Source organism: Canis lupus, chromosome 27, assembly GCF_048164855.1.
Source record: "Canis lupus baileyi chromosome 27, mCanLup2.hap1, whole genome shotgun sequence".
Taxonomy (NCBI): Eukaryota; Metazoa; Chordata; class Mammalia; order Carnivora; family Canidae; genus Canis; species Canis lupus.
In genome coordinates this window covers 14,777,194-14,789,275 of record NC_132864.1, presented here as the reverse complement: position 1 = coordinate 14,789,275, position 12,082 = coordinate 14,777,194, and the positions used below count along the sequence as shown (strand labels likewise).

General features: G+C 41.6%; 1 protein-coding gene across 3 annotated transcripts; it reads left to right on the top strand.

Moving 5' to 3' along the window:
• Positions 1–978: 978 nt before the first annotated feature.
• ARPC3 (actin related protein 2/3 complex subunit 3) lies at positions 979–11,618 on the top strand. 3 transcript variants are annotated; one of them, XM_072802494.1, is made up of 7 exons: positions 979–1,108; positions 4,541–4,640; positions 6,988–7,064; positions 9,176–9,244; positions 10,069–10,195; positions 10,733–10,827; positions 11,313–11,618. In XM_072802494.1, the coding sequence occupies exons 1-7, from the start codon at positions 1,103–1,105 to the stop codon at positions 11,373–11,375; spliced, it is 537 nt and encodes a 178-aa protein (XP_072658595.1). In that variant the 5' UTR covers positions 979–1,102; the 3' UTR covers positions 11,376–11,618. The 3 variants fall into 3 exon arrangements, with proteins under 3 accessions (XP_072658595.1, XP_072658596.1, XP_072658594.1); XM_072802495.1 differs by having other exon boundaries at positions 1,011–1,139; XM_072802493.1 differs by having other exon boundaries at positions 1,011–1,139; positions 6,946–7,064.
• The last annotated feature ends 464 nt before the right edge of the window (positions 11,619–12,082 follow it).

Below are 12,082 nucleotides of genomic sequence, written 5' to 3'. Positions count from 1 at the left end.
GTGCTAAGAAACATTTTACATAATCTCTTTCATTTAATCCTCATTACAGCCCAGTCTTCCTTGGCTATTTGGGCCTGGATCTTCCAGCTGATACAAATTAAACCCTTACAGAAAACTGGAAACAGGTTAAATTTTTCATCATTCTTGGGCTAGGTAGCAGGAGTACACCTGCAGTGTCACGTTTGATCCATTTTAACTAAAGATGCCCCATGTGTGAAGAACCACAGCTATCAGTGGTAACTTGTGTCTGGGAGGTTAGGCCAGGGGCATAAGTCAAGTATTTGCATCCTAGTCCATCAAGGTGAGCTATTGTACGGTGGAGAGGTACGGCCAGCAGGAGAGAACTTGAATGGGCATCATGGGAATGTGCTGTCCTGTGTCAGGACTCTTGTCTGTGGCCCTGAGTATGAAAGGGTGAGAACACCCTGATCTGCATAATTTTTAGAAATTTTATTGTCGTAGAAGAAAGGAAAGTCAAACTAACATTTGAAGTGCTTTCTAAGATTAGGTTAAAAAAAAAACAAAACAGGGCAGCCCAGTGGCTCAACGGTTTAGTGTCTTGCCTTCAGCTCAGGGCATGATCCTGGAGGCCCAGGATCGAGTCCCACATCGGGCTCCCTGCATGGAGCCTGTTTCTCCCTCTGCCTGTGTGTGTCTCTGCCTCTCTGTCCTCCTCTCATGAATAAAATCTTAAAAAAAAAAAAATCATAAGGAAATCAGGATGACGCAGAGGAGTGGGGTAGGACTGAATTTAAAATAATGTGATCCAGAGAATGCTTTCCTAGAAAGATGAAATTTGAGGAAAAATCAAGGAAGTGGTGGATGCCGAGGATTCTGAAACCCAAGATCTAGCCCCATTTCGCGCACACTTTACCATGCACGGCACTCACAATCCCTACTCAGTGCTCGGGCGCCCTCTGGCGCCCCTTCGTCCCTGCGCAGCCGCAGCAGCTTCCGGCGGGACCGCGAGACCGGAAGTGCCGCGTCCTCCCCTCCCCCTCTCCTTCCGGCTCACTTCCGCCTACCCCGCCCGGGCCGCCGGACAGGAAGCGCCGAGCTCTATCCCCAGCCTCGTCTGGCTAGAAACCCGGTCGCCGCCAAGATGCCGGTAAGGAGGCCAATTCGCAGTGTGGGAGATGGTGAGAACTGGGAGAGCAGCGAGAAATCATGCGTGAGCTGAGAGAAGTGGGCGGAGGAGGGCAGAGAAGAAGCGGGGCCTGAGAAGGGGAGAAGCTAGGAAGAGGGGCCTGTGGCTGTAGGATGGGGTTGCCCGGGGGTGTCGGCGAGGGGGACGGGGCCGGAGCACCTGGGGCCAAAGACCCTGAGCGTGGAGAGGAGGCTGGCTCGGCCCCTCTCGCCCTCTTCGCTGCAGTGCTGCCCCTTCTCTCCTTCTTTCTGTATCCCCCGACTCCAGCAGAATCCCCAAAGATTCACTGGAGCCGAGAAGACAAGGGCTGTGCTTTTTATTTTCCATTTTTCAAGTCTAGGATCCGGCTGCTTTTTCTTCCCCCCACAGGCCCACTTCCTCCTTGGCCCCAGGGGGCGGGTTCCTCCCGCTGCTTGTCACTGCCATACCCCACTTCCCGGACTCCTCTGTCTCCCCAGCAGTGGCGGCCACCCCTAGCTGCTGGGTGTAGGGCCGCCAGAGCAGACGCAGGGTCCGCTCCTGGTTTCCAAATGCTTCTGTTTTCGTGTGCATCAGAGTAGGAGCAAGATGATAGTAGTGTCTGGTTGTCCTTCATTTCTGACAGCCAGTCTGGTGGAGTGAATTCACCACCATCATGGTCTCCATTTTGCAGATGAGGTAAAGGAGGTTCAATAACGTGATAAACTCACTCAAAAAACATTACTGAGTACCTGCTGCATGCCAAGTACTGTTACAGCAGTGAATAAAGCCAACAAATCCCTAGGCTCAAAGAGTGTACATTCTAATGGGGAGACAGCACAAACGTGTATATGTAAATTGAAAAAGATAGTTTTACAGATTTTTTTTTGAGAGAGAGTGCCAGCAGGGAGAGGGGGTTAAGTGGCAGCAGAGGGAGAGGGACTAGTAGTCTGCAACTTAGTGTGGAGCCAGAAGCTCTATCCCACCAACTTAGGATCATGACCTGAGCCTGTCGCTTAACCGACTGAGCCACCTGGCTGTCCCTAAGATAGTTTTAGGTAGTGACAAATGCAATGAAGGAAATAGATGGGTAACAAACAAGACAGCTAGTGAAGGAGAGGGTGGAGGCTGCTTTAGGTAAAGGATTACTGATGACAAAGAGGAGCAAGCTATAGTTAGAGATACTTAATGAGTCTTGTTGGTACCATTCAATTCCTGACGTGTGCCAGACTGGCCCTGAACTATACACTGCATGTAAGTTACTCCATGTTATCCTCACAATAACCCTGTGAAGTCCATGCTTATTGTTCCCGTATTGCAGAGAAGGAAATTGAGGCCCAGAGAAGTATGATAACTTACCCAAGGTTGCAATATTTCAAGCTATGACTTTAATTTTATTTTATTTAATAAAGTTATTTATTTTATTTATTTGAGAAGAGAGAGAGTAAGCCCTGAGCAGGGGTGAGGAGCAGAGGGAGAGAGAGAAGCAGGCTCCCAACTAAGCAGAGACCCCAACATGGGCCTTGGTCCCAGGACCCTGAGATTGTGATCTGAGCTGAAGGCAGATGCTTAACCAACTGAGTCACCCAGGTGCTCCTTAAGGCTAGGACTTTAAAGTCCTGTGCTCATTCCTGGATTTCCCTGCGATAACTTATTTAATATCTGCCTCTTCCATTAGCCTGAAAGTTCTTCAGGGGCAGAGATACTGGTCTTGCATACCATTTTTTCATGATGCTTTGCACATTGAAGGTGCTTGATAATCGTTTGGTAAATGAATGAATATATGAATGGGGCTTTTCTGTTACTAAAAGCCAGACATCGGGGATCCCTGGGTGGCTCAGCAGTTTGGCACCTGCCTTCTGCCTGGTGCCTGGGACGTGATCCTGGAGTCTGGGATCGAGTCCTGCATTGGGCTCCCTGCATGGAGCCTGCTTCTCCCTCTGCCTGTGTGTCTCTGCCTCTCTCTCTCTCCCTCTCTCTCTCTCTCTCTCTCTCATGAATAAATAAACTCTTTAAAAAATAAAAAATAAATAAATAAATGGGATTTTCCCTGCTCCTTTAACTCACTGAGGGCAGTAGATAACTCTTCTTTTTATGAATTTGGAAACAGGTGAAGAGAAGTGATGTCTTGGTCAAACACATAGCCAGGAAGTGGCAGAACTGAAAAGCCAGTGTTTGGGTTCTGGTTTAACAAGAGCTGGTGGGGTGATGTACCCCTGATTTATATAGTGTCTGCCTATTTCCATAGCATAAATACTCCCACCAGTTACCAATGTGATATCACCGAATATGGGATTGGAAGATGCACAGTAGCACACCATTATATAGCATTTCTGCCACAAAGATACAAAAGTTATATATAACCTTAAGATCATAGACAGTAGTAAAATAATTTTTAAAAATATGAAGTAATGAATTTTCAGCATTTATCACATTTGTTTTCAATATAATGCACTTAAATGCAAATTTACATAATTTAATTTTTAATAATGGCTTTTTTTTTAAGGATTTTCTTTATTTATTCATGAAAGACACAGAGAGAGAGAGAGAGGCAGAGACACAGGCAGAGGGAGAAGCAGGCTCCATGCAGGGAGCCCGATGTGGGACTCAATCCCTGGACCAGGGATCACACTCTGAGCCGAAGGCAGACACTCAACTGCTGAGCCATCCAGGCATCCCATTAACGGCTGTTTTTAATAACCAGCTTGCCTCAATATTTTTCAAAATTCCTCAAAACATAGATGCTTCTGGCTGGCTCAGTGGGAAGAGCATGCAACTCTTTTTTTAAAAAAAATATAAAGATTTATTCATTTATTCATGAGAGAGAGGCAGAGACACAGGCAGAGGGAGAAGCAGGCTCCCCACAGGGAGCCAGATGCAGGACTTGATCCCGGAACTCCGGGATCCCTACCCAAGCCAAAGGCAGATGCCCAACCTCTGAGCCACCCAAGCATCCCAAGAGCATGCAACGTTTGATCTCCGGGTTGTGAGTTCGAGCCCCATGTGGGGTGCAGATTATTTAAATAATTTTTTTAATTGCTCAAAATTGGGAATCCCTGGGTGGCCCAGCGGTTTAGCACCTGCCTTCAGCCCAGGGCGTGATCCTGGAGTCCCAGGATCGAGTCCCACATCAGGCTCCCTGCATGGAGCCTGCTTCTCCCTCTGCCTGTGTCTCTGCCTCTCTCTCTTTCTCTCTCTGTCTTTCATGAATAAATAATTAAAATATTTTAAAAATAATTGCTCAAAATTTAACATTCAGTTTTCTTGAGCCAGTAAAAGCCAGCTCTAGCGTATTGCTGCTACCAACCTTTGATCCTCCTCCTGGTCAGTCTTGGGTGGGTTCTTCTTTTTCCCTTTAGAGAAATGTTTCTTGTGTGCCCTGCTGATGTTTGCTCTCTTTCTGTCTCCATATTCTTACCTGGCTTGCCACTACAGGCTTACCACTCTTCTCTCATGGACCCTGACACCAAACTCATTGGAAACATGGCATTGTTGCCTATCAGAAGTCAATTCAAAGGACCCGCCCCTAGAGAGAGTAAGTCAAAACTTCTTTCTATTGTTCTCAGATTTTAGTAGAAAACATCTAGCAACTCTCTGACATTAACAAATCAGGCAAATTCTTAGCTCAGTCCTCTGTCTCAGACTGCTCTTGGATATTCTATTTGTTTGGTGGATATTGCATTCTAGACCTTTCAAGATCAGGAGTATACATTGCATCTAGTAAGAAAGTGTATTAATGCTGCTGAGTTCTTCTGAATATTTTGTTGAGAGGGATGAGGAAATATTACTTATTTTTGACATTATTCTGTCATCACTGTCAGTACTTACAAAGTGATCTAATGCTACTACTTCTGTAGGATACCATGTCCCCATCCTTTTTCTGTTGTAAGGCTGAGGAAAACAAAGAAGACATTTTAACTCCTTCCCCTGTCTATATCTACTTCCTTTATTCATTCTTCAGGATCTTCATTTTCAGCAGTACCTGGATCTTAAGTTGTAAGTGTCTTATGTAAAATTACACATTGTTTCTCTTGCTTTTCTGAATTTTATATCTTTTCTTTTTTTAGTACTTCCCCTTTTTTTTGAAACATTTCCTTACTGTTCAGAAAGCCTCCTTCTTTTTAGACTCTTTGGATACATTCTGAGATGTTCTACCAACAGTGTAATTTATATTATAGCAGACATGGCTTCCCTGCATCCAGAAAGCATCTGCACTGAGTTCCATTCAAGGTTTTTAAGGTTTTCATTGCAATTTGCACTGACCCCATCTTCATTCCTCTGCCAGACTATTTGACGTGACCTCTCCTTAAGTTTATTTTCAACACCAGTTGAAAGCTCAGTAAACTAAATAAACTTGGTGAGTCACCACAGTTTTTACTTGATTCTGAGATGAAGAAAAAGGAACAGATGGGAAAAAAAAAAAAGATTTAAAAGAAGAAAAATAATGTAAAAGAATTACAGTGCAAAGAAAGAATAAAAAATCCATGTTGGCCCAGATTCCTTGAGAAGAACTCTTTTCAGATCTTTACAAAATACCATGTAGCATATCAGAAGATGCAGTTGACTAGAGATGGAGTGTATCTAATTACCACCTTCGCAACAACTCGTGGGCCCTTGAGGGAGAGCAGGACCCCAAGAAACCAGATGGACATGGTTTCTGTAGACAGAGAATGACCTGTTATTCTTTCCCAGTGGACAGGATTGGAACTGAACTGGAATTATGAAAGAGTACAGGCCTATGCTGTGAGCAAAATAACTGTTAGCATTAATCAAATTCATTTCTTCACATTCATCAGACACCTTTTGAGCACCTTTCTGTGCCAAACACCCTTCTAGGTTCTGAATCTTGTAGCCCACCCCCGCCCCGTTCCTCACCCCCCACCCCCACATTGTTACATTTAGAAGAACTAGCTGGTTTTATAAACAATATGGAATCTTCTGAGGAAGTTTCCTTTTTGCACATAAGAAAATTGCAAGAACAGGAGTCTAGAGTTAGAGTTCTGTTGCGTTCTTTAGCAGGGGAATGAGTAGGGTTAAAGACAGCTGAATCACAGAGTACTAAACCTCCAGGATTACTTTGCATTTCTTCTGTGTGAGAGGGCGAGCAGTCATTGGACAATATAAATAACTCTGAAAAAAAAAAAAAAAAAAAAGACCACCAAAAAACTGTCTCTGCATTGCTGCAACCGGCTGCTGGATATCAAGACCCTGGGATTTTGACCTTTTTAAAATAAGAAAAGGAAAACAAAAACCTGCCAAAGAAATTGTATAATGAGATCTGTCTTTGTCACAACAGCATTTCTGGCTTTTCTCAGTCTCTCGCCACCTAGAACAGCATGTACAAGTATATTTTAAGCACGGTTTTCATAAAAAGAAAGATGTATGTGTAAGCCCAGTGTGTTCCTAAATGACAGTTGAGGGTTTTTTTCCGCCTGAAACCATAGAATATAAATTCAAATAGAATTAGATTGAATACTTTTTATTTAAACAGCATCTTATCAAGGTTTAGTCTATGCCTAAGTTCATTTTTATAAATGAACATTGAGACATCTCTCAATGTCTGGAATGATGTTCACCAAATGATAATAGTAGTTATTTCTAGGTAGTGAGATTTAGAGTGACAATAAAATGTTTTTTGGTACTGGTTAATTTGTTCCTAATGAGAATATTTTTTATAAAAACAATAAAGCTATCAGAATAAACCATATCCTTATTTTTCTAGATATTGTTTCTAAAGACATTATATTTCAGTGGCCTCATTTTATGGAACTCAACTCCTTTGACCATGGAGCTGGGAAGTTTACTCTCTAGCTTTTTTAAGTGTTATTGTTATATTTTAGCTCATGTTCTCTGCCTCCACCCCCCTCTTCGGTCCTGTTTAGCAAAAGATACAGATATTGTGGATGAAGCCATTTATTACTTCAAGGCCAATGTCTTCTTCAAAAACTATGAGATTAAGGTAAAGTACAGAGCTTTTAATATTTAATTTAGTTTTCTGGTGTGGATAATAAGCTACCTGGTAGTCAGGGTTGTTCTGAAGAATAAATAAAATTGAATGAGATTGTATGACTTTAAAAAATGAGAATAGTGGGGCACCTGAGTGGCTCAGTTGGTAAAGTATCTGCCATCGACTCAGGTCATGATCCTGGGTTCCTGGGATCAAGTCCCACATCTGGCTCTGGGCTGAGCAGAGAGTCTTTTTCCCTCTCGTTCTGCCCCTTTCCCTCCCCTCCCTACTTATACTCTGTGCTCTCTCTCTCTCAAATAAAAAATAAATAAAATTTAAAAAAATTTAAAACCAGAATAGTGCCTAATATTAGACTCAGTATTAGTTTCTCGTTTTTCCTCCAAAGTCTATACCATGGGTCAACAAACTACAGCCTGAGAGCCAAATCTGGCCCACTGCCTCTTTTTGTTGTTATTGTTGTTAAGAGAGTATGATCAGGGGGAGCTGTATGTAGAGCATTTATGAATAAAGTTTTATTGGAACACAGCCACATTCATTTTTTATCATAGTGTCTATGACTGGTTTCATGCCACAGCAGCTGGATTGAATAGTTGTGACAAAGACTGGCCCACAAAACCTAAAATATTTAATATTTGGTCTCTTATAGAGGAAGTTTGCCAACCCAAGATCTAGACATTTTTATTTGTTCAACATTAATAAAGCACCTACCATGTGCCAGTTCAAAATGAAAAAACCCTACATGCTATGTTATTTCTATATATACTTCTGTGTTCTGGCCATGAGATGAAGAAATAAAGAAACTTCAATGATCCTGATCGTTCCTCAACTATCCTTTCTTCCTTTCTGCTCTTAGTTCGTGTGAGCAATGAGGTCAAAAAGAGGGTAGAAGGAAGGTAGCAAAAAAGGAGAGGAGAGAAAGAACTTTATTGAGTTTATTGAGTTCCTCATGTGAGCAAGTTACAGGAATGTCAACTTTTCTTGATACTATTCTAGAATATGGAATTTCCTTTCCTGGCCAGACTTTGACCTTTTGGAATCAAACAGGATGTGAAATCTTTGTTTGCAGGCTCGTGGTCTACAGACTGTAGTCTAAACATCCTACAGTACTCACAGTGTTTGCTGTATTTGATGCATGGTCTAAGTATGATGTTTGTCAAGGCATAAATAAATGTAATTCTGCCCCATTTCATTCTCTCCTCAGTATCATATGCTCTATTTTTAAATAGGGGCAGGTGTAGGTTGATTTTTTTTTTTTAACTGTAAACCTGTGTAAAATTTCACCTGAGCAAAAGTCTCACTTTTGCTTAACATCCAATCTTCACATTTTCCTTTTGTTTTTTTTTTTTTTGTTTGTTTGTTTTAAAGATTTTATTTATTTATTCATGATAGTCACAGAGAGAGAGAGAGAGAGAGGCAGAGACACAGGCAGAGGGAGAAGCGGGCTCCATGCAGGGAGCCCGATGTGGGATTCGATTCCGGGTCTCCAGGATCGCGCCCTGGGCCAAAGGCAGGCGCCAAACCGCTGCGCCACCCAGGGATCCCCACATTTTCCTTTTGATTAGATCAAGAGGTGGGCTCTTTCTGCCTGTGTCTCTGCCTCTCTCTCTCTCTCTCTCTCTCTCTCTGCATCTCATGAATAAATAAATAAATAAAATCTTAAAAAAAAGGAGGGGGATGCTTTTGTTCTCGGCAGAGATCCTGAAGTGAAAGGGTTTTAAAAATTAGCCAACCATATGGTGCACCTCAGGTTTTCCAGGCAGCTCTGTTAAACTCTCCTTCCTACATGGAGGGAGGGGCTGCTGGCACAGCTCCCTAGACCCAAAGGCAGGGCAGCCAAGGTGAATGGGAGCAGTCCCACAGCTCAGGATGGCAGGAGGTGATATTCCCTGCCCCAGAGCAGACAGAAAGGTGGGTTGGGAAGACTGAGTTTGGAAAACGGGAACTATTGATACTATAGGAACTATACTTGCATGGTTTTCAGTTGATGCTCAAAATACAAAGCTTGAATTCATTTATTGCATGTGATAGTTATGTTTTGATCGGGACTATTTTTAACTTTTGTTTCTCCTTCCTCTCCCCACCCTACCCCCCCACCCCTGCAGAATGAAGCCGATAGAACCTTGATATATATAACACTCTACATTTCTGAGTGTCTAAAGAAACTCCAAAAGGTAATTAAATTTGGATGACGGTCTATCAGAAAAACACAGTACTGATACATATTCACCCTCCTAGCTATCTGGACTCATTGAGATTTTAAGGACAAGTAGACGAGCCTTCCTCCCACTTAGAGCATGGACCTAAGAGGAAAATCTGAATGTGAATTCTAAACTTGTAGTTTAGTTGAGGAATGAGAAGATAAGGGGCTGATGTTTTAAGGCTTTCCATATATTTTCCCAAGAGAGAAATCTTTCTTAACCTCAGATTAAGAGTCTCTGAGCCAAGGATATAATTCAAGCGTTCATGAACTTGAGTGTGAAAGAGATTATGTCTTTCTTTTCACTGATTTATGACTGAGATTTAGCGTTTAATTATTAAAGTAGGCAACAACCCACAATAGTATTAGCCATACCTGTCCTGTGACTTTTTCTCCAGTAATTGTCACAGCATTTTCTTGTTACATTTAGAGTTGAAGATATCTTGAAATTTTATTTTCACTCAGTACTACTTCAAATTTTAGTTATTGGGCCCATTGCCTGGATCTTGTCATTTAGTGCATTAATAAAGAAGTACATGTATGAATGTGTCATAAATTTGGCTTTTTAATACTGTAATTATTGTGTTTGACTATAATTGATTTCTATTGTAGTTTTGTGTACTTTATTTTATTCATTTAACATTCTGAGAAAAGTCCTCAAACGTCTCTGGATTGCAGAAGGGCACCCAAAAACATAAGTAATCCCAGACATAGCTACTTAGACTAAAAAAATTACAGATTGGATGTTATTATCCTTTTCGCTGTAAAATACATGTGTATGTATAATTTTTTTTTTAGTGTAATTCCAAAAGCCAAGGTGAAAAAGAAATGTATACACTGGGAATCACTAATTTCCCCATTCCTGGAGAGCCTGGTTTTCCACTTAATGCAATTTATGCCAAACCTGCAAACAAACAGGAAGATGGTAAGAACGGTTTCTACCTCCCTCTCTATGACATAAGATTTCCTCCATTTGACTTTTTATCCCCTCCTCTCCTTATCTTGGTTGGTATACAGGTGGAGAGTGGAACCATTAGCATGGATATTATCTTACCAGTCACTCTCACAGAAGATTCTTGGGAACAAGTATAACATGCAGAGAATCTTTTGAACCAAGATAGTTATAGAACCATTTGGACTGCCATTTTATTTCTTAATCTTGTTTGAATATGTAGAAATGTGGGCAGCCTGGGTGGCTCAGCGGTTTAGCGCCACCTTCAGCCCAGCGCCTGATCCTGGAGACCTGGGATCGAGTTCCACGTTGGGCTCCCTGCGAGGAGCTTGTTTCTCCCTCTGCCTGCGTCTCTGCGCCTCTCTCTCTCTCTCTCTCTCTCATGAGTAAATAAATAAAATCTTTAAAAAAAAGAATATGTAGAAATGTATTGCCAACGTCATTGTGCAGACTAGCACATTAGTGGGGCATTCTCAGGACTTTTTTTATTGTTCTGCCTGCTTATTTTAGAGGTGATGAGGGCCTACTTACAGCAGCTGAGACAAGAGACTGGACTGAGACTTTGTGAGAAAGTTTTTGACCCTCAGAATGATAAGCCAAGCAAGGTAAGATCCTCCTCTTTACCTATTTAGTTGATAAATAACCTTTTGTCATGTAGCTACTGTTAAACAAACTTAGGTTTCCCATGGCAAGAAGACTTTTAGTTTCTGCATTGCAGTGTTGCTTAACTTTGAGTATTTGCCTAGTACATGGTAGGGATTCAGTGAGTTATACTGCATAATGAATTGCATATAGTAAATATTTTGGTTGTATGTTCTTATGTCAGGACACTGTTGTAAACCCATAGGGCAGATTTTTGTGTGAGATACCTTGAATGTATCACATTTTTTTGTTTTTGGGGGGTTTTTTTGGTCATCTTAATTTTGACTGACTTGTGAGTCAGAAAAACATTTTTTACATGTGTTTTCAAGAAGGCAGATGACAGGCCAAGATTAATTTTGTTATTATGTAAATTCATACTCTGACCTTACCTTGAACTTGCATTGTGACTTGACCACCACTGTTCATTCTGTTTATTCCCTCTTGTTAGTGGTGGACTTGCTTTGTGAAGAGACAGTTCATGAACAAGAGTCTTTCAGGACCTGGACAGTGAAAGGAGCCTGGGCAGACACTTTCCACAGCCATGGGCAGCGTTTTACAGCAAGATGTACACAGTTCTTTGCCTTTATTTGATAAAGTTTTATACAGAAGAAAAAAGAGACCGTGTCTTCACTTGAAAAGCTCTTTATCAAGAATTTGGGTGGGGGAAGGAAGAATGGGTTGTTGAAGGGTGATTTGAAATTTTCTGCAGTATTAAGCTGGTGCTTAATAAGTAATAATAAAGAAATTTCTAACATTCCATGTCAAAAAACCTTATTACTTATTTTTGACATTCACTTAAAAATATTTTGAGGGAATCCCTGGATGGCTCAGTGGTTTAGCGCCTGCTTTCAGCCCAGGGCATGATCCTGAAGTCCCAGGATTGAGTCCCGCATCGGGCTCCCTGCATGAAGCCTGCTTATCCCTCTGCCTGTGTCTCTCTGCCCCTCTCTCTCTCCCTCTCATGAATAAATAAATAAAATCTTTTAAAAAAATAAAAAATAAAGTGTACATTTCAGGGTCATCTGGGTGGCTCAGTTGGTTAAGTATCCTGACTCTTGATCTCAACTCAGGTTTTGATCTCAGGGTTATGGGTTCAAGCCATTGGACTCCATGCTGGGTGTGGAGCCTACTTAAGTAAATAATAAAGTGTACAATTCTTTTTTTTTTTAAGATTTTTTAAAATTAATTTATTCATGAGAGACAAGAAAGGCAGAGACA

Coding starts and splice junctions, on each gene's coding strand:
- ARPC3 (XM_072802493.1), top strand. Junction 4,641..6,945: donor AGGACCCGCCCCTAGAGAGA/GTAAGTCAAAAC, acceptor GTTATATTTTAG/CTCATGTTCTCTGCCTCCAC. Junction 10,196..10,732: donor TGCAAACAAACAGGAAGATG/GTAAGAACGGTT, acceptor TGCTTATTTTAG/AGGTGATGAGGGCCTACTTA.